The sequence below is a fragment of the Drosophila melanogaster genome, chromosome 2L (assembly GCF_000001215.4).
Source record: "Drosophila melanogaster chromosome 2L".
In the NCBI taxonomy this organism is placed as follows: Eukaryota; Metazoa; Arthropoda; class Insecta; order Diptera; family Drosophilidae; genus Drosophila; species Drosophila melanogaster.
Window position 1 is genome coordinate 9,933,353 of NT_033779.5, and position 20,917 is coordinate 9,954,269.

At 43.9% G+C, this 20,917-nt stretch overlaps 5 protein-coding genes, 1 long non-coding RNA gene and 2 other non-coding genes across 13 annotated transcripts; 3 read left to right on the top strand and 5 right to left on the bottom strand.

Moving 5' to 3' along the window:
• Window positions 1-1,414: 1,414 nt before the first annotated feature.
• Arglu1 (Arginine and glutamate rich 1) lies at window positions 1,415-4,782 on the bottom strand. 2 transcript variants are annotated; one of them, NM_135483.5, is made up of 4 exons: window positions 4,306-4,782; window positions 3,886-4,158; window positions 2,134-2,217; window positions 1,415-2,071 (listed from the first exon to the last, which is right to left on the bottom strand). In NM_135483.5, the coding sequence occupies exons 1-4, from the start codon at window positions 4,651-4,653 to the stop codon at window positions 1,904-1,906; spliced, it is 873 nt and encodes a 290-aa protein (NP_609327.3). In that variant the 5' UTR covers window positions 4,654-4,782; the 3' UTR covers window positions 1,415-1,903. The 2 variants fall into 2 exon arrangements, with proteins under 2 accessions (NP_609327.3, NP_001260308.1); NM_001273379.1 differs by having other exon boundaries at window positions 2,134-4,158.
• Window positions 3,880-5,481, top strand: asRNA:CR45007 (antisense RNA:CR45007). The gene has a single exon (NR_124166.1).
• Datp (Diadenosine tetraphosphatase) lies at window positions 4,826-5,438 on the bottom strand. Its single transcript, NM_164880.3, is given in 2 exon segments — window positions 4,826-5,158; window positions 5,217-5,438. Coding segments are annotated over 2 exon segments (429 nt in total). The 5' UTR covers window positions 5,387-5,438; the 3' UTR covers window positions 4,826-4,899.
• A 29-nt stretch (window positions 5,482-5,510) lies between the features above and the next one.
• Window positions 5,511-9,706, top strand: CG4619 (uncharacterized protein). 2 transcript variants are annotated; one of them, NM_135485.7, is made up of 2 exons: window positions 5,511-7,216; window positions 7,277-9,706. In NM_135485.7, exons 1-2 carry the CDS (start codon window positions 5,612-5,614, stop codon window positions 7,382-7,384), a joined length of 1,713 nt encoding a protein of 570 aa, NP_609329.3. In that variant the 5' UTR covers window positions 5,511-5,611; the 3' UTR covers window positions 7,385-9,706. The 2 variants fall into 2 exon arrangements, with proteins under 2 accessions (NP_609329.3, NP_001162929.1); NM_001169458.2 differs by having other exon boundaries at window positions 7,277-7,493.
• Window positions 7,421-14,296, bottom strand: CG5853 (uncharacterized protein). 3 transcript variants are annotated; one of them, NM_001298857.1, is made up of 10 exons: window positions 13,914-14,296; window positions 10,943-11,329; window positions 9,531-9,701; window positions 9,329-9,465; window positions 9,123-9,268; window positions 8,817-9,055; window positions 8,348-8,758; window positions 8,187-8,287; window positions 7,767-8,128; window positions 7,421-7,706 (listed from the first exon to the last, which is right to left on the bottom strand). In NM_001298857.1, exons 2-10 carry the CDS (start codon window positions 11,301-11,303, stop codon window positions 7,565-7,567), a joined length of 2,070 nt encoding a protein of 689 aa, NP_001285786.1. In that variant the 5' UTR covers window positions 11,304-11,329; window positions 13,914-14,296; the 3' UTR covers window positions 7,421-7,564. The 3 variants fall into 3 exon arrangements, with proteins under 3 accessions (NP_001285786.1, NP_001260309.1, NP_788019.1); NM_001273380.1 differs by having other exon boundaries at window positions 13,940-14,055; NM_176005.2 differs by having other exon boundaries at window positions 13,914-14,055.
• Window positions 14,297-15,555: 1,259 nt separating this feature from the next.
• lncRNA:CR45949 (long non-coding RNA:CR45949) lies at window positions 15,556-17,770 on the top strand. The gene has a single exon (NR_133076.1). It is a non-coding gene; the product is annotated as a long non-coding RNA:CR45949 (long non-coding RNA).
• Window positions 17,066-17,164, bottom strand: mir-87 (mir-87 stem loop). The gene has a single exon (NR_047929.1). It is a non-coding gene; the product is annotated as a mir-87 precursor RNA (primary transcript).
• Window positions 17,771-18,719: 949 nt separating the features above from the next.
• CG13126 (uncharacterized protein) lies at window positions 18,720-20,829 on the bottom strand. 2 transcript variants are annotated; one of them, NM_001298858.1, is made up of 3 exons: window positions 19,758-20,829; window positions 19,406-19,695; window positions 18,720-19,346 (listed from the first exon to the last, which is right to left on the bottom strand). In NM_001298858.1, the coding sequence occupies exons 1-3, from the start codon at window positions 20,739-20,741 to the stop codon at window positions 19,229-19,231; spliced, it is 1,392 nt and encodes a 463-aa protein (NP_001285787.1). In that variant the 5' UTR covers window positions 20,742-20,829; the 3' UTR covers window positions 18,720-19,228. The 2 variants fall into 2 exon arrangements, with proteins under 2 accessions (NP_001285787.1, NP_609330.1); NM_135486.5 differs by having other exon boundaries at window positions 19,076-19,346.
• Between the last annotated feature and the right edge of the window lie 88 nt (window positions 20,830-20,917).

A 20,917-nucleotide genomic window follows, 5' to 3' on the forward strand; every position in this document is an offset into this window, starting at 1 on the left:
GAACCGGAATCCAGCTAATGCAAAATTGTTATTATATTTCTATATCATTTATTTTTTTTTTGGCAATGTTTCTCGCTGCGGCAATAAAACATTTACTCTGCTCCACTTTGGGCAACAATGTAGCCGCGTTAAGCTCTTGTCTCTGGATTGTCAATGGGTTCCTATGGATATTCAACTATTCAATATCAAGTGAAAGTCAAGGAAGGTATTTAAATTGAGTGAGAGAAGCGTTTATTATTATTAATGGATTGTCATTAGTTAGCAATATGGTTTTAGTTATTAACAGACAAAATTGGGTTTCAAAATTAAGAGCTTTTAATTGGTATAAATAATACGAAAACTAGAAGACACTTCTTTTTAAATTTTATTAATTTGTAAACTAGGGTAAAACACAAGTACTAAAACATTTTCACATTTACATTTTTAGTACCTCTTTAACTTATTATATATATTGGTTTTACCCCTTTTAACCCTCTCGCCACCTAATCTCCGGTTTCTTCTATCAATGGCACCTCAAATTAGACACCTTAAACCGCCAGACAAGTTGGCTGACTTATTGAATGGCCACAGGAGAAGTGGTGTACAGTGGACATATGGGTTTATCGCCGTCACATCAAACAAATTGCACGTTGACATTCGCAGATCTCGGGGCGATCGACAGAAATGCAGCTAAGAGCTTTGCCGATTTTCCACTTAATTAATTAATCAAATTGCAACATCCGCCCAAGATCGCCGCTATGTCTAAATCTCGATCTGGATGTGGGTCTGGGCTGGTCAGGTGGCGGTGCCGTTGCCTTCGCCTTTCACGCTACAAAGGCTCGCTAGCGAACACGTTGCCAAATTCGATATGAAGTAATAAGCTGGTCAAGTCGAGGTGGGGGTCAGGTGGAGTTTCGTTGGAGCGGAGTACCTTGGTGCGTATGCATAACAGGCATATCTTGCGCCACATTCGCTTAGAACCACATTACGACTCTGAGTGAAGTCGCCTACCAATTCGGCATCCCCGCCTCCTGCGCACGCACGCACTTGGACAGATCGGACACCGCCGCCTCTCCACCTGATCGCAGCCTCCAGTTCCATGCTACGCGCGGGCGTGCCGGCTGTCGCCCGCTGTCCAGCGTCGCCCAACCCAATCAGCAACAAGAGACATATAAATTGAAGTAGTCTCTATAAATAATAAGTTGTGTCTACTTAGCGACATGTACACTGGCTTAGATCGTGTCCGATACCAAAGGGGATCGGGGGATTCGGTGGAGGATGGAGGAGCTGAAAAGCGCACGTATGTTTTGGCAAAACTGTCAAATTTACTAAGCGAATGGTGCTTAATTCGCTCGCTAATGCACTTGTAGCTCTTGCATTGCAAATCTGAAACACTTAAGCTTATACAGATTATATATAATAATATTCAACTTTTGGCATTTCTAAAGTTTTTTATTATCGATTTCAGCTGATTTCTATGTTTTCTTGAAATATCAAAAAATTGCAAATAGATTACATATGTATTTCACTGACATCTTTTTGGTTTTCTTTTTTTTTTTTTCTTCTTTTTTGTTAATCGTTCAGCTGTGACAACAATACGACGCACTACACATAATCATTTGTCTCACATATGAATTCTTTATGTAGAAAAGGTTAAGTAAATCGCTAGCGTATTGTACTATATAGAGCCGTATGTGTTCAGTAATTGGCAATTTTGAAAACGTTGAATCTATTGGCTGTGCTTTGCCTGCTCTCAGCACCACAGCTCGTCCTTAAAATAATAAAAATAATATAGAACACAATTACAACAATGAAAACGAGTGCATGGTCTGTGTCGCAGGCAAATAGCCACTGAGGTAAAAAAAAAAGCAAAAGCTGTTAACAAGAAAAGGTGCGACGGTCACCAGACTGATGCCTACGCTCCTCATAATGCGCCCGGTTTCAGGGAGAACGATAGCTTGGGCCTGGAATTGTTTTTGCCTAATATGACCTTCTGCTCTTCCTTGACGCGCTTCTCCTGCTCCTTGCGCATGCGTTGCCGCTCCTCGTCCATAAGGCGCTGCTCCTCGATTATTGCTAACCGTTCTTCGGCCTAAAGAAAAAAGAAATCAATTATGATCATAATAATATGGTTTGTTTGCTATGAATTCTTACCAGTTTTCTTTGCGCCTCTTCGATTTTGCGATTGTTTTCGGCCAAAATTTCTTCGAGCTCTTCGCGTTTTTGTTTTTCATCCTCCTATAAAACCCAAACAAGAAGACGATTAATAACAAAAATCGATCCTTTAGCGAGAAGCTTAATGCTAATTATAGAAATAAACAGTCTCTTGACATCAGCGATGCAAACTGTGCGACGAATTCGACGCACGTTTGTGGTTGCAGTTTTTTGCTTGATGAGCTGCAAAGGCAGTTAAAATCTAGTTTTATGTTTAACAATAAGTTACAAAGAATATTTTCGGTAGAAAGTAAAACATTTAGTAGTGTCTAATAAGAATGTTTAAAGTAGGTTGTTCTTTTAGTTTATTACAATAAAGGAGCACACAACATAAACAAATGTACTAGTATTTGCTAAATGGTTGGTCTTCATTTGGTTTTTTTTTTTTTTTATTGTTGCTACTTACTATTTAAATAGGTCATTATTCCAGTAAATAGGCTAAATTTGTGTTAATTTATGGTTTTCTTTTTTTTTTTTTTTGCAGATTTTCGATTTGGGATTATTTTTGTGGAGTTTTTCGCTATTCCAGACGTACATATGTAATTTGCTCGCAAAAACAAAAAGCTTAAACACAAATAAGTGGCAATCCAATGCGTATCCGGTTTCAAAAATTCTTACAGACAGAGTTCTATAGAGCTAAACCCTGGGGGGAGTCTTTGAGTCTTTGGGTCTGTGCGCCGTCCTTTCTCGCCTGTTATCCTTACGGCTGCTGGGCAACATCACACATCGCTGGCGTAGGAAACTCACCCGTTATCAAAAGTGGCAGTGATTTGATTTGCATGCAGCGTACTGTTGGGACTAAACTCAGTCGGCCCGCCCACAACTAGAGTGCCTAACTACCCGGACTAACTTAGGGACACCATACCACTTCGCTGGGCTTTGGTATTTCTTTGATTCTTTTGATATTTATTGTTTGGTGTGGAGGAAATGCGTCCGTGGACCAATCGCTCGGCAGCAGGCTTGCTCAACTTCCGGCATGGCGGCACAACGTGGAGTGCACGCGAGTGTTTTGCGGGTAAGGATCACAAAACAGCCACACACACCCACTTGCATACGGGACAAGAGCAGCACGTTCGTTGCACGGGCCTACTGAAGCGGAATTTGCGCGCAATAACAACAACAACGAGTTACGAGAACCAATACCAAAAAAATTAAAATGATACAGTATGTGGGTAGGAACGAACAAAAGATGAAGCTAAGAGTATGCAATAAGTCTGCAATAATGGGCATCAAAACTTTGACACATGCGACACTTGGCAATGTCGTCATTTTGGCTTTTTTGGTAGGAAAAATAAAAAGTTACAAAATTATTGGCAAGAAGAAAAAAAGGGGCAAAACGAGCCGTGGCGTTCTCATCTCGGCTCACAGCATTTAGCTTGCTGCATCATGTGGGGAGGGCTCTGAAAAGTTGCGACTGGTTAGTGATGTACCCGGTTAGTGGGCGCCCTTGGCCCAGGGTTATGCAAGCAATCTAGTACGGGGAGGCTGCTGATGGGACATGGGTTGATGGATGAACAGCCAGTGAGCCGCGACTGAGAGCGCCGCCGGATCGATTTCGCGTGACGTGGTGGAGACGACTGTTTGAACTGCTGTTTTGGATTTATTCAAGTGTACGGTAAATGTGGCATTGTGTACGTGTTTCTGACAGTGATAGCAGCAGTCGTCCAGCGGAATCTGAATACGAGCACCTACCTCGCGCCGGCGTTCTTCTTCGCGTATCTGCTCTCGCCGCCGCTCCAGCTCCAGCATCATTTCGCGCTCCATCTCAGCCTTGGCGGTCTCAACGCGTCGATTGACCTCCTGTTCGATTTCGTCGCGACGCTTTTCTAGCTCCTCCTCGACGCGCTTTTTTACCAGCATCTCTATGCGCTTGGCGGCTTCCTCTTCGATTGTCTTTTGCTCGAGCTCCTTCGCCCGACGCTGCCGCTCCATCTCGGCCAGGCGTTCGACCTGCATCTGGTTTTGCTGTAATGGTAGATCATAGTTTAGTTGCTTTCATCGAAACAGTTGTATCATAAGCGCAGCATGAGTGTCCATCCCGGAAAAATGCGTGTATGGAATGCGTACCCATGGAGTGCTCAAGATGACAGACTATGGACACTATCCACTTACCTCATCCAGCTTCTTAAAGCGGCTGCGCTTCTGTTTGCTACGTTGCGACTCCTGCTCGGAGTACTGACTGTCGCTGCTCGACGAGCTGGAGCGTTTTCGGGATTTCAGGATCGAGGGGGAGTGACGGTAGTCGCGCTCAGTGTGTCGGTCGCTGCGGTGTCTATCCCGCTCGCGGTCCCTGTCCCGTTCGCGATGTCGTCCATGGTTGTTCACCTCCGAGGACTTGTCTCTATCCGTTCTTGTGCTGGGCCGCTCGTGGTCGTGGTGGGACTTACTGCGTTTTTTGTGCTTGCTCTTATGGTGGCGTCGCTTGCCCGACGGACTGGGTGTACGTGAACGGGAGCCCATGGTGCTGGATTGTGTGATTGTATAAGATTTCGAGCTAGTCGAAGGGCTTAACTTGGCTGCCACAACAAATCAATGAGAGCGAATTTAATTTCTCGAGCAATTTTCACAGATGCCTTAAAACAGTGTGCACAACGTTGGCATACTGGCCTGACATAATTCTGGTATTTTTTTTGATACGGTATTTTCTGTGCTTTTTTTATTTTAATTTCTGTGTTGCCCAACATTAGACCGGCAATTGTTTTCAGTTCACATTGGTTTGTTTTGATCTAAAATCATTTGGTGGAACTTGTCGATCATGACTTGGTTATCCTTAAAGCCGACGCACTGCTTGGCCTCCTCCTTGGGCAGCCACTTGAGGTCGGTGTGCTCCTCGGAGAGAATGGGCTCCTGGCAGGGATTCCGCAGCTCCGCTAGCCAGTAAATAACAATCTTCGGCTTGTCTTGCACCTGATAATTCAGGGTCAGCGGAGTGTCCTTGTATATGATCAGATCCTTCTCGTCGTACCTATGAGAGCATTTTTGAAATTAAGCATGTTTTAAAAGATATATCGTTGTGCACTTTCCCGGCTTCCTCTTTCGTTTCTCGCAGGGCAGTGGTAAAATCATCCTCGCCTGGGTCCACATGTCCCTTGGGAGAACTCCAGTGGAAGGAGCCGTAGGAAGCCTTCAGCAATAGGTATTGTATTTCCCCACAAAGGCGGCGAAAAATAACAAAACCAGCTGCCTTTTCCATGTTGTTGCTATCAATTAACCGAAACAGGTGTTTGAACAGTGCTCGAAAGTCTCCAATAACAGTGGTGCTTTTCTAGCTGTTTCCCTCTTTTGCTTATTAGTAGTTCACTTCGTGTGAGAGGAAATTAGTCAGTGTTGAAAAGCGAATGCAGATTTAACGTATGCTTGCGGACTTGCACGTTGTTTTGTAAATTCATTACATAAATTGAGAAGAAGTGCATCCGATATGTACGCCCTGCTTCGCCGCTTTGCCGGCGTCACCAACTTGGGATGTCCCATCAGAACCTACGCCTCCCTTACGCCCAGAGATGTATTGCGGAGCAGCGATGAGACCGGCACACTGCTGACCCGCTTCGCCAAGCACATTGCACTGGAGCGCTACAGGGATTCGGATCACGTGTTGCCCAAGACGACGGTCCGGTACTCTGACTTCTTTCCCATCACGGACGACCGGTACTTTCAGCGGACGGTAGAGAAAACGGATGCAGCCCAATTGCCCGCCCTGATCATCCAGGCATCCAGCTATCGCTCCAATGCCGCTGTACCCATGTATGTGACTGCGCTTAACACGTTGGATAACCATGCGGCTAAACAGCTGGACAAGATGGATACCGCCACAGTGCTCGAGACGCTCTACTCCTTTCTATTCCTCATACCAAGTTGGATAAAGCGATTGGATTTTTACCAAGCAGCCATGCAACGACTGGTCAGGGAGGATTTTCGCGGCAACAAGGAGCGATTCGTTCAGGTGTGCTTCTATATGGGATTGCAAAAGAAGCAGGCCAAATCTTCTGAGGAATTCCAGCAACTCCTGGAAGAGCATCTACAAACGCATTTGCCTGAACTAAATGAAATGGACCTTGCCGTGGTCAGCAATGCGGCGTACAAAACCTCAACTTTGGTAACCGGTGAGGCGAAAACGGCATACGAAGCAAGACTCGTTAATGCCATATTAAATCTGGAGATAAACACCGGAAGCGATGCCTTGCTGGTCTCCTTTGTCAAGGCATTGCGTCTGCAGCAAGTCAAAGATGAACGAGTGTGCCAGCACCTGCAAGATATCTGTCTGGATCCTGTAAAGATAACCCATATTGAACCCCGAGGACTTGCCCATATCTTTGCATTCTTTGCCGAGCAGCTTTGGGATCAGAATGAATGCCTAACTGTCGTCGTAAAACGACTCATGACTCTTCTCAAGCCTGGAGACCTGCGCTCCAAAGACTTGGCCACATTCCTGTGGGCCAGCGCTCAACTCAATTGTGCATTGACTCCTGAGGAAATCAGACAATTGGAACTGACCGCCCTGCGCAAGCTGGATCATGGGGAGTACGAATATTTCCCTGACAACCTTGTTGACACCTGCCTCTCTCTGTGCACTTTGGGTCACTACTCTAAGGATCTGATTAATGCAGCTGAAGAACTAAAAGCTGCCCAAAAACGCCAGCGAGCCCAACCCAAGGTGGATAGTCGTTTAATTGTGCTGCGATCTGCTGTGGCCATTGAGCAGCCTTCAATTGCTAAAGTTAAAACAGAACGAGCTTTTAAAGAGTTTGATGGAGCACCAGCTTATTTGCTAAAAGATCGCCCAGACTTGACGAAATACGCCCAGGAGCTGAGTGGCGACGCGGATGTGGAGGGCGTGGATGTGGTGTGTCCCATTGTCGGAATAAATTTGCCAAGCTTACGAGTGCAGACAATGGGTGCCCAGGAGAGTGTGTACTTTGTTGAACTGCTAACCGCAGAACAGACTCTGAAATTCAGCAAGAAACCGACTTCATTAATACGTCTTAAGAAAAGACTTTTGGAATCCCTTGGCCGAAAAGTTGTAGTAGTAAGCATTATAGAGAGTTGAAACTATATAAACACAGTTTAACACATCGTTTTGTTTCAGCTAAACTCAACAGAAATGGCCACCAATGCAAAGGAACTCCGCCAGCTCCTAGAACCGGCAGCAAATGCAGGAGAAGAATCCAAGGTTGCCCAAGGCGTGGGCAACTGAATTGTGTGATATAATATGGGGCCATATCGGCCTTCTAGGCTAGTTACAAATCGTAGCTTTATTTAACAGTGTTTTATGTACTTGTACATATTATTTAAATATTAATAGCACTAAACATAATGGTCAACAATTAATGTATAATACAAGGAATGGGCTACAGGTGTGTCTCCCCCAGCTGTCCTATCGGATCGACTTGATCTTGGCCTTCAGCACCACGTAGGACACAAATCGGAAAACCAGGATCATGACTCCCAGCGCGATCACATCGTTCCAGAACTGATCACCCCTCATGGTGATTTCCTCTAAGAATTTCTTTGGATACCTATAAACACAAAGCAGAGTTAGCGCTTGAGAAAAAGAAAAGTTAGCAGAATCTAATTACCTGTAATGGCAGTACGGCGCCTCCTCGCAGGCCAAGGTACCTCGATCCAAGCCATAAATGGCTGATATGAAGCCCTCAAGTCCATATCTTAAGTATGATATGTGACTGCCCCACCTTAAGTAGCTTGGCAGATCACGCAGGGTCACTCCAAAGCCGGCGAACATCATCATGGGAATCGTTAGCACTGGGGCCAAGAACGTTCCATTCACCACATCGAACCAGGCACCAATCATCAAACCAAAACTATGTCCCACAAAGACGGTCAGTAAACTAATGGAGAAGAACATAAAGAATCTGATCCACTCCATCGGCTGATAACTCCAAAGGTAAACGATGACAGTGAAGAAGAAACAACTTATGATCTGTAACCAAAAGGGTCAGTTAAAAATTGAAAATGGGATATTAAAGATCGCTACGCACAGATATGGGCAGGTCCACGAGTGTCATGGCAGTGTAGTAGGCTTTGAGTGAGTACCAGCGATTGAAGTGCTCCTTGATCAATATGGAGATGTCCATGGGGACTGGTCAAATGATATTCAAATAAGTTAATATGTCTACGCAATCGACTCAAGTGAGCTTACAAGTCAGAACAGTCAACATCATCGTGGTCATGGAATGGTGCATCAGTATGGCAAACAGAAGATTGTAGTTGTCGAGCACTCGTGATCCTTCACGTCCCGTGTGATCGTACATAGCTCCGAACAGAGCGGCCACTGCTATGTTGACTCCGATCCTCAAGTGCGTCATGGTCGTGTCTCGTTTGGCTTTGATGAAACCTCGTCGCAAAAGCACAGAGCACTGGTTTGAGTAGCTGGTGTCCTCCAGGGATCGGCTTTTGGTTTTCTTTGGTATGGGATACTTTCTCATCAAGACCTCAGCGCGCAACACCGCACTGGGATTATGGAACCAAGTCAGGCAGCTTCCGTTCTCAGTGGCGAGCTTAAGGGTGTCGACCTTGTCGTATCCATACTCTCCGCAAGCGAGCTCGATAACTGGAGCAATAAGGATTGTATTAGTGTAAATTCACTCAGAGATCTGTGCTGGACTCACTGTAATCCGCTGGATTGTGGTACATCGGACAGGGCAGATCCACCGACTGCAGGAACGGCACCAATTTCTGGGTGCTGCCCTGGTAGACGCAGTTGCCAGCGGACAGGACGTAGACCTGATCGAAGATCTGGAACAACTTGGCCGTCGGCTGATGGATGGTGCAAATAATGGTGCGTCCTTGGCTGGTCAACTTCTTGAGCAGCTCCAGGACCTTTGTGCACGAGCTACTGTCCAAGCCACTGAAAGAAAGAAAAGCAAGATGTAAACATTCCTCAGTTTGTTAAAAATGGATATATTGGCTCATACGTTGTGGGCTCGTCCAGGAACATCACAGTGGGATTATTGATCAACTCCATGGCAATGGATAGCCTCTTCTTCTGACCACCGGACAGGCGCATTGTAAGGGTCTGATCGTGATTGTACAGACCAAGGAGCAGCAGAATGTCCTCGATCTGCAAGGGTAAATCCGCGATTTATGACTATGATCTTTAAGTGAAGATCACCCCACTCACCCTGCTCTCCTTCTCCTCGTAGCTGACTGTCTGACCCAGTTTAAGATCGGCGGCTATATGCATATTCTCGTTTACCGTCAGCAGCGGCTGCAGACGATCATCCTGGGTGATGTAGCAGGACATCCGACGGAAGGAAGCTGCAGGGAGGGATTACCATGAATTCTGGATATATTGAATAAATTAAGTGAGGTCATATACTAACGCAAATCACGTCGCCGACCATTGAGCAAGATGGAGCCATCCACTCCGGTCGTCTTGAAACCTGAAAGGGCATCTAGCAAAGTGGACTTTCCTGCACCCGAAGGTCCCATGATGGCAATCAGCTGGCTGCCTGGGAACTTTCCGCACACATTGTGCAAGATTTCCTTGGATCCTAAGAAATTGCGAAATTACTTAAATGCCATCGTAAAATATGATCATAAAAACTTAATAGACATTCAGTGTGTTTTTTTTTTATACGGTCGTCGGTATCAAGGTTCAGGGAACCAATGGAGAACCCATGAGTACGCGTACGAGCGACGATATTCATGAATCATCTGCAGGCTATAACTTGGCTGAATTAAACGGCTATTGAGGTAAGATCTCGAGTAAATCTACATTAATCCACTTCAGTGAATAACCTGTTAACTACACAACTCGAAAACAATTCAAATCAGTAAACAATTCTAGGTGATATACGTATCAAGCCATAGAAAAGAGTTGCAAATATAGGGAAAAAGGGTTTAGCTTAATTAACTCAATCTTTCACAGTAATCGTATTGTTATGTTAGCAATATTACACATTTTAGCACTTCTAGTCACCAATTTAACATTCCGATAGCAATGGCCATATATCCACCTACCGAAAGGTTGATTAATTAATTACCGCCACGGGTTGAAAATTTGTGCAGTTCTAATCAAGTTACCAGGGGCTAAACAATGTCGATATCTTTTGAACTTTGAAATTAGCAAAATGTTCTAAAGCCAAACCCATCATATCGAATTACAAATGCTCTACTAACTATCGTATTGGCAAGTTATTTCTTATCATTTTATGGACTCGACGGAAAGGGAATTTATGAATGACTAACTGGCATTGAATATATACAACCGGGAAGGGGGTGTGATCGGAATAAGCGGAGTGATCGGCTCTTATCTAATCAATGGAAAACCAAGTTGGTTAAAGAACTAGCAAGCAAGTGTTTGGCAAGTGATTGGTATGTGGAGGCACTGCCGAAAAGAATAACCTTGTAGTAAACTTTGTTCGGATGTAATTATCTTATGGCACTCGTACTTAAGAAACATTTGAAATATAGTATCTGAAGGATTTGCTTTATCTGAGTATATCTGTATCCCTTAGAATACTATTAATGAAAAGACTTTCTAGCATATGTTTTATCTTCTATTATAACAGTAGTTTTGTCTAGTCATAATTTAGATATTATTTATGAGACTATATTGGTAGGATATAAAGAATTGAAGGTCATTCCCGTTCAAAGAGTAGCCGCTGATCGTAAAACATATATAAATGCCCAGCTAATTTTAAGTTCTCCGCTGCCCCAATCTTATCGAGCCATATCTTAGATCATGCGATCGCAATGGTTAGTTAGCGACAACTCGCTTCTTGTAGCTCACCTCGATTGAAGCCCAATTTGACGGTGAGGGACAGCTCCTTGAACTCCATGTCCACAGGCTCGCGAGCTGGCAGATTATTGAGGGCATCGGTGTCGAAGTGCACCTCCTCCTCCACGACAGGTTCCAGTGGCGGCTGCTTGCTGGGCTCATTCCCATTGGTATAGTTCACCTGTGGCGGTGTGGGTATGGGTGGTGGCGTAACACTGGACTGGGCATTCCGCCATCCGCCACTGTTGCCAACTGGCACTGTGGTGCTGTTATAGACGCGACTGGAGGTCACCTCCCCGATCTCGATGCCCAGACCGAGGCCGGCCACTCCGTTGTCGCTGCCGAACAAGAACTGCTCGCGCGGTGTCGCCATTCTGGGATTCTAGGATAGCCTGTCAACTGTAATATAATAAAAATATATATTTCGGATTCACTGAAAGTTTTCTATTACATCCTAAAAGCTTAACTCTATATGAAACTCTTCTCTTGATGATTAGCCAGTTGGATCTTTGTCTGCAGATTTGATGGATTGTGCAAGGTGCGTGGCTAAAAGTGGGAATCAGTTGGCAACCAGTTGCTAGCCGATACAAAATATTTAGCTTAGCTTATTGAAACGGGTTCCACGCCAGCTGAATGTGCACTTTGATCGAAAGCTGGGGGAGATCGATCAACCTTTGTCGTCTAACCCCGTCATATTCACATGGATTATTCACGATTGCACGGTGAGATTGTTAATTTTAAAGGGCATGTAAAGGGAGGAGGATCGATGGGGATAGCAACTAATCCAGCGTAGATGATGCTTCCGATTAACCAAAGACATGGTGTCGAATTGGATGGATGTCGAAACCATGCAATTATCATCCACCGTTCGCATTAAGTGCCAGTTTACATAAGCGAAATGTAGCACGCAGTTTACTCCACATTTCGCACTGCTGCAAAAGACAATTAAATGCGAGTACATTTAATGCACAGATTTGCGAAAAGATCAAGGTACAATTGCTCAGACGGAGGCGGAGGCAAACAATAAAGCGGCACAATTGAGTGGAAATGGAATGATGGAATGGCGATGGTGAGAGTGCCGTCGTATATGCACATCTGCCATTGATCCGTCCATCCAAGCGATCCACTCGATTCTCTAGATCCGATCCCATCCCATCTGATCCGATCCGATCCGAGCTGATCAAAACAAAAGCATTGTTCCAAGCGGCGAGTTAACAACAAATGTAATAAATGCAATAAATGTAGCTGCAGCTACATATTGATGGGCTACAGCTTATCAAAGTGGGATTGAAATGAAAATTGTTTAAATCAATTATTCATAATTAACTGTGTGGATGCAATCCTTTTGCTTGGAAAGTAGATCCAGATATGGCATGGCTGTAGTTACACCAATGTATAGATTGTATCTTATAGGTTGCGAATCTGCGCTTCTGAAAGTTCATATTATAATCAATCTTATACCTGTGACGAATGTCTAAATAATATAGCCCGAGCAGTCTTATCAGGAGCTGGGCAAATTCCTCGACCGGGAGATTTCCCTTTCCGTTTTCGAGTAGTTGGGAAAGGTAGGGGCTTCGCCAGTGGGAACTGCTCCGCAGCCATGCACCTAATTAAGTTATAACACAGTTACCTATGGTCAATGCCCCATATTTCCCGATGATGACCTGGATGTCACGAAGGGAGTGACATTGATGGCTCTTAATCGGCTGGCTGTACATCATTATTGACTGATGCCGGAGTAGATCCCACCGTGGTCACGTTTTGCCGGGCTTGCTATTTTCTTGGACTCCTTTGTTCGAGCCCGGCTTTACATTTCGTGTTTGCCTGCGACTTTCGGAGACTTAGATCGGCCTTTAACACCACAGCACTTATGTGCACACATCACACATACGTACATATGTATACCATGTATATCATTTGTGTGCTGATGCTGCGTTGAAACATTGTTTTGTATAGCTTGTATACCTTGCAAACCGGTTCACCGGATCCCCTTCTCCGCCAGATTTTATGCGGCAGTGCAGCTGGGAGGAGATGGAAACGAAAGCAGCAGCTGTTTGATTCAAGATCGGAATATCGGGGTAATGGGGAAACGGGAGCAAATCCCTACCGATTCAAACCCATTCGATGACTCGGAACAGATTTCTGTTTATGCATTTCTGATAATGCGTGATAATTCGGAAATAACAACCGCATCCCATCTTTGGTCTTCGATTATTGTCATATTGATTTTGAGTGCGATTGCCGCATTCTGTGACAAAACTTTGTGTCAACTAATCGATTTTATTCATTTCACATGTTACAAATCTGGAGCTCAGAGCGCGAAAAGCGAACTTGGCAGTTTCGGATTGGGGGTCATCCCAATCGGATGTGACCCACAAGTGATCAGGTCTCGAGTCGCCAAAAAGATACATTTCACTTGTATCTATTCCATGGCATATATCGTAGCATGAATCATTGAGTCATTTAACACTTGCCTTCGTGCGATTCGAATGAGTTTTGTGTGTTAACAAAGACTGGCGTTTATATCTAAATTCACTGATAAGCTCTTGGCCAATAAATTTCTGTCTTAAAAACGTCAATTCATTTTACTGCGACTGGCGAAGTAGGTATTACATCAATACTCCACTTATTACTGAAATCTTTGAATATGTTTTTTTTTATAAATTTGCAGTCACTTAGATGAAACTCTAATTTCCAAAATTTAACTCTTTTTAAATTCATAAATTTAATACGCTGCTCTAGTTTTTTTTTCAGCCACTTATTGTTTCTAGTAAATTTATAAAATATGTCTTGCTTTTGTTGGCTCACTCGTATTGCGGTTGTCACAGATTAATTGATAGTGCGTTTTATTTAAAACTTATCACATTAATTACACCAATAATTTTCATTTTTTATACATTAATTTTTGTATCCTTTTCTTTGGATTCACTTCATCCCCTTGCATGAGCACAGCTGTGTGTGTGCACTCAAGTGGAGTCCTTACCCTTAAGAGAGTCAGGATTAACGCACTCTGGAAGGGATTTGCAGGGAAACTACTACTTCGCACGGACTTAACTCGCGATCCGCACAACCGAGTAACAGCTTCTTCGAAGCGACGTGCGCGACTGGCGTCCAGTCAACAAACAGTGATCCCAGCTAGCTCTGGTGCTGCAGCGCCGAATGGCTGTATGACGGTAGCAGTTCCCGTTCCCATACCCATACCCATACCAATACCCATTCCCGATCCCAAACCGATCGTCCAGAAGTCGGAGAATCGCTTCGTCGGCCCAGCTGACGACTCACTGGCCACAAAGAACACGATCGGCTGTCTCAGCGGGTGTGTGTCGTGTATCTCAGCTCCCCAAGTGGATGTGGGTGTGGATGTGTGTGGAGCGCGGGCTTTATCGAAGGCGTTCAGTGGTGGCAGCTCTACATCTATGGCGGGAAATAAATCAACTAGTATGCATTTAAATTCAGTAAATAACTTTATTTAACAAATCTTTTGATTATCAATCAATCACAAACCTGTTTTTAAAGTAGTTATTACTTAAGCTACTGCAGCTACTGAAGTGGTAATCCATTTATAAATAAGATGAATCATCTTTCAGTTTCTGATCTTTGTACATTGAACTACAAGCTACAATCAAACATCTTGTATCTGCTATTAATTGGATTGGGTATCTTAAGAGTTAGATATAGAATACAATACAAAACCAGTTTTTTAGTTTATCATTTTTGTTATTGCAAAAGTCTAAGTATAAACAATGTGCAAATATTTAAGAAAGCTTCTTGTAAACTATTAAACGTAACGGGGGAGTAAAATTAAATTAAAATGAATTAGTAATTATGCCATATTTTATTAAATTTTCCTGCAGGTGAAAATAGCTAGATTCGCAGCACTGAATCCAAAACCAAGATCGTTCGGCAGTCGCTGCTCGCGTATATTTCGCATTGGTTATTAGTGTTTAGCCGTTGTTATATTGTCGTTTTCCTTCGCTGATAAGAGCCGCTCACGCACACCAACGCGCACGGAGCACACACACACGCACATAGGTATTCTCACCTGGCTGATTGAGTTTTGGCTTTTTGGCGGCACACGATCACGATCTCGGCCCGATTGCTCCGGTTGACAACGGATCGTGCTTTGGGGTCACAAGTCCACCTATCGAATTTCTTTGACACTCCATAATTGGCGTATACGTAATACGTAATAAACATTCCCGCGTCGCTTTCTTCATTTCGGTTTCATTCTGAAACAAAAGCGAGCTCTATTCCACGGACTGAATATTATCGGGCCAGTTAACAATGCCTATATATGTTCACAATGTGCCCGCCAATAGGTTGGTTTGCTTGTTAAGGCTCTTTGTGCCGCTCGTGAATCAGAGTTACTTCACCGTTTAGCTTCCTTGTTCGGTGCTCATCGATCCCTTGTGGGTTAATTAACATTCGCGGAGCAAGGTTATCGCCACTCATTTCCATTTCCACGTGAATTTATGGAACAAAGAGATTGGATTTTGAATTCGAAGAGGTATCCGTATAATACTTTGATCATATCATATAATACTTTAATCATATATATAAAAGAAACACTAAACTTCAATTTATTCAAGACTAGATTTTGCAACCAATGTTTGATATCCAGTTTTGTAATAATTAAGCTAAATACTGCAATTTGATGTGCATAATATACTTAATTTTGCATTCAACTAGAATGTATTTTATAACACTACAATAAACTTCAACTAAACTTAGCGGACTTTTAACTGCATTATTAAATAATACTATAACAATACTATACCGACAATCTGTATGTTTTCACTTTCCATTTCGGAACTCCAAACTATTCCACTTTTCATTCCCCAGCAATTCAACTTCATTGATAAGTGCTTATTTAGTTATTATCGTATTAATTACACCATCAAACGAACCCCGATCCCACTCTACTAGTATATGATTCAATCCTCCGGCGGACTTTGTCCCTCCTCGTCGCGTACTAAACAATAGCTGATTGATATAGTAAGTAATGTATTGTTTTGTATTTTCCTAAGCTAATAATGGAGAACGGAGCAAAGTGTAACAAATGTAGAAAACGTCATGACTTTATCAAGTGCCACTGGTGACCAATGATCACCCAGCTGGCTGGGCATGAACTTTGGTCTAAGCTGGTTCCGGGGATTGAAAGAGTAGCGAGTAACAAGCCCGATGACATGGAGAAGTGCGATCCGGCACTATAAATAACAATTTACATAAGTGCTCGATAAGTTTAAATATTGACCACATCCACAATCTGCACGCCCTCGTACACCAAGCAAACGATAAGATTGCGATTTATGATCGTTCGCGCCATATAAAAGCTATAGGAAATCGTAAATAAGACGCATGTAAACTCATCATCACTCCTTCGGACTACAAAATCAAGGCAGTCGCTCGATTTCCTTGTTTCACCTAATCGTACTCGGAATACTTGGATTATTTGCTGGTATCATACCACTAAGCTGGTCAAAATTTAGACGCTTCTATTTGATACCACTTATCATGCGAAAGCAATGCCCATTTATTTGTAGCTCAACGACTCCCAAACACAAAGATAGTCTATCCAAGCAAAGTCCAACTTGCGGAGGCTTCTTGAAAGGTCTTTTCGTGGGTGATTTCGTCCAGTTTTGGTGCCATAAATCTTCGTAGCGCCCGCATCCCGACAACTGATAACCATGGGTAATGCGCGTGCCTCGGAGCGATTAGGCATGATCTTTGGCAAAATCTCAGGAATCTCATCGGAAGTGGTTTATTCCGCTGTTTTGATGATACGCCAATTGTTACTCTTTTCATGGTTTGTCTGTTTTTCAATTCTATCAATTGATTGATTACATTTTTGAACACCCTTTTCGGGGTTTTTAGAAATAAGTAAGCCACTAAGAAAATAGCTAAAGTGAAGCCATAATAAAGATTTCAAAATTACTACCTATGATTCTTTCAGAGGAAGTTTTCTACTTTTAGGTGAGAAAACCACTACATGATTGGGGTGCTATAACTTTTAAATAGCTAGTCTTATACTCCCGAAAGTATTACGAAAATGTGAAGATCCACCTAAATATTTACCAGAAAATGATCTCCATTTAAGCCGATTCACTTTACCAAACTGGAAAATTCTCCGATGAATGCTAAACACATTTCTCACACACCTGAAATTTTGCTCAACCGGATCGTTGGCCATAATGGCAGCGGTTCAGCAAGATACAGGCGCGAATGAAATGTGTTGCCAAAGGACTTTGGTGTCAACGAGGACGAAATGAATCACCATGTACCACCACTGAATCAGCACTTGGTCACTGAAACCGGGACCGCAACTTTTCCTGGCCACGCTCGGATTCGAACTGATGGCCAGAAGTCAGCGCCAGTCTGTAGGTAGCCACTTGTGATCAACCCGGACCCGGGCGACCCATCTATGTGAAAGCGCATTAGAACTGGGGAATCGACTCGACGCGGAACAAAAGGAAGCGCTGACAATGCCGGCTGCCTGGTTGGCTGAGTGCCTCGGTTGGGGTTGGCCGGTTGGACTGTTGGACAGACGGACCGGACCGGCTGACTGGCTGAATGGGTGGGTGGGTCACTAGAACCACTTGCAACAGCGGCGCATGCTTTCTAAACGCCACCATTATCTAGTCGCTGTTGCCGTTGTTGTTGTTGTTGTTGTGGGACGCACCTTACTAATACTTACTAATACAAATAGCCAAGTGGAAGCGGAGCGACAGCTGACACCATCGGCGAACGCGCCTTTTTAACGAGCGAGCGACCAGCTCGACCCCACCTAGTATTACACGGAGTGATTACATAGCGCCCAGATGGAATTGGATTTGGAATCGGCAGTGGAGACGGAGATGCCACTGCCCTCGAGGTCCTCATGACGTGTGCCCGCCCAGAAACAGAGCTCGCACCTATAGCAACCGTGGGATCCTGGCATATATCCTGCCATTTATACGCACCTCTAAATAAATGGGTTAATGACTTGGCAAATGCATTTCCTAATTAAATTTGGGTCCAACGAGCAGGTTGGTGTTAAAAAAAAAAGCTATTAGAATAACCCACTTTTAGAAGCAGCAAACCCAATCTCTCAGCCAAGAGCTAAAAATAGAGCTAGTTAGTTGATAATAATTTAACTAGGATCAGCTTAAGAGCACGCAGAGTAATGAACTTTTTAGATACACAACAAACTAGCCTATAGTTTAATATATATATATAAATATCTTAAAAATTACTATACTTCAAACTAAAGACGGACATTAATTATTCAAAGGGAATTTATTATATAACTTAAAATGTATATAAAGATGAAAAATTCACTATCAGCCATTATAGTACAAGATTAGATCAATGAGTTGCTCTAAATGAAGTTTAATAGAAGAGTATAAGCCCTATTATACGAAGTCTCACAGGATAGTCCCTTGTTATGTATCCACGGCTCGTTGCTCTGAAACACACCTTGTTCCAAAGCCAATCCCTAAAACCCGATGTACATGGAAGTAGTCCTTCCGCACCCACTCCCCTTTCCATCGGCTAGCCACATTTCGCGCCCCACATTTTGGCCTTTTCCAACCACATAATGTCCTTTGATGGCACACAGGACTTCGAGGTGCGATGAATGGCTACGGGGATGATCCGCGGTCGTTAAAAGGGCGCGTCTCCCATTAAGACTTCGAAACTCTCATAACTAAATGTCAGCCAAACTGGGATTGGCTTACGAAACGCAGATATTCAGTCCAGACATTTCGACTAAGAAATCTATTATCCCTAATTAAAAGACAGGAGACTCTTTGATTTGCCAAAACTTGTATTTTGGCATTTAAATATATATTTAACAACATTATTGTACAAATGAAATACGTTTTTAAATTCAAGACTTAAACCTAAAACGCATAATGAAAGCAGTATGTGTATGGCACCTATATGTATGAACACTGGGCGTGCTGAAATCGCCGACCAATGGTCAGCCCAAGGCTCCTATATACAGGTGACATTATATAACACAACGATCCAAACCGGCGGGGCCAACCCATCCGCAGTCGCATCCGCCTTTTGTCTTGCCATACATTAAAATCCAGATGAGGGTGTGTTGGCCGTTGAACAAAATTTAGTATCAATGAGCATGCTCGCTTGCCATTTGAATTGTATGGTTAACTTAAATGCAACTGTTTAATTAAATTCAGCTCCACCCGCAACGATTTGTTTGCACATAATTAAGTCAACTAATTGGATGCCAGTTTTAGTATCAATTAGCTTCAGGTCGTGACTTTATGCCTAATATAATTGGTTCAACATCTTAGACTACGCCAAAACAGGTGGTTCCTCTGATTCGATTGATTCTTGTTTGATTTGCGGCTGTCCCAGCGACATAGGTAAACGATCACCCCACCGACTCACTTTTGCACAAGAATAGGCAGACCTGCAGAGAAAATACAATTGCTTAAGAGGAGTTTAAAAGCCTTTTGTGGTTCTACTTACTTTCCGTGCTTGGACTTCGTGAAGATAACCTCTTGGAGAGTGCCCTTTTCTGTGCAGAGCCGACAGATGGCATGCTTTGACCTTACCAAGGTGGGACGCACAATGCGCGGCCAGGAGCTTGAGCTATCGGATTGGGAACCCTTCTTCAGGATGGCATAACTGTAGAGGGAGGTGTGACGGTCTGCCAAGAAGTCGCTACCCAAACGCAGGGGAGCGTAGGAGATGGGAAAATTGCAGGGCGTTCGATCGGCCAGATCCCGAAGTCGAGGACAGACCAAATCATGCGGACACTAAAGGTATGTATAAATAAGTTAGATTACTACCCTTACATCGCAAATACGTTGAAACTTACTGGTGCCACAGTGTGACCTTCTTGTTCCTGTTCCAACAAAAATTGCCTAGCCTCGTTGACTAACTCGCTGCCACGGCGCGTTCCCTCCTCCACAATGACCAGGTAACCATCGCACTTCCGCCACAGATTCCGCAGCACATCCTCCCGCTGCTCTTTGTTCTCCAACTCAAAAAGCGTATGAGATATAATGACCAGATCATAATTGGTTTCGATGGCGGGCAGGAACTGTCGATAAAATACATTGCGCAGGGCTATTTGCTTGTTCTCATGGCCATCGCGCAGAATGAGCTCTGATATCTCATTCATCTCCCTGGACCTGTCCACGTTGTAGTACTCGAATATGTGTTCGCGCCACAGTTCGCTGGCCACCCACATACCGGTTCCAATGCCGGATCCGAAGTCAAAGAAGCTTCGTGGCCGAAACTGTTCATCCCGCTGCGCCAGCTCCGTGAGAACGCGCTTCAACACGGCGTACTCCTGGGCACCACGAGCTATGGCGTACACAAGCGACTCGTATGCTCCATATTCTATTCGCTTCCAGGCGTAGATACGCTGACCCAGCCTCTTGTTGATCTCCAGCTCCCGCTTGCGCCTCCAACGCTCCGCCTCGTCTTCGTCGAGTGTAGCTAGGCGATCCAGAGGCATCTTCGTGTTGACCTCTTCGATAACGATGCGTTTCTTGTTCTCAATCTCTTCCAGCGTGGGTGGTGGATGGCGGGATTTGATATAGGCGTTGAGCTGCTGGCCATCGTGGATTAGTTTTTTGACGGGATGATCCCCCACGATGCGCTTTAGCGTATCATTCAATTGTTTCGGCAGTTCCACATGATTGGGTCTCACTACTCCGGGATGTTTTCTGGGCTTCAGTGTGGCATGTTCCAGGGCAGAGACCACAGCTGGTTCAACGTCCACTGCAATCTTGCTGGTGAATCGGTGCAGTCGTGGCACTAGATTTCTCGTTGTGAAATTCAGTGAAAAATTCATATTAAATTCTAATTAGTTAAGTAATAAGTAACCGAGAAATCAAAACAAATGAGAGCCACACGAGTTTACCGGCGATTTGCCAGTGCTGTAAAAGTTCCAGTCCCATCAGCTGACGGTGCTGCCAGACGTTTTGCCTCAATCACAGATTCGGCTATATTAATAGCATCTTTTTTCTG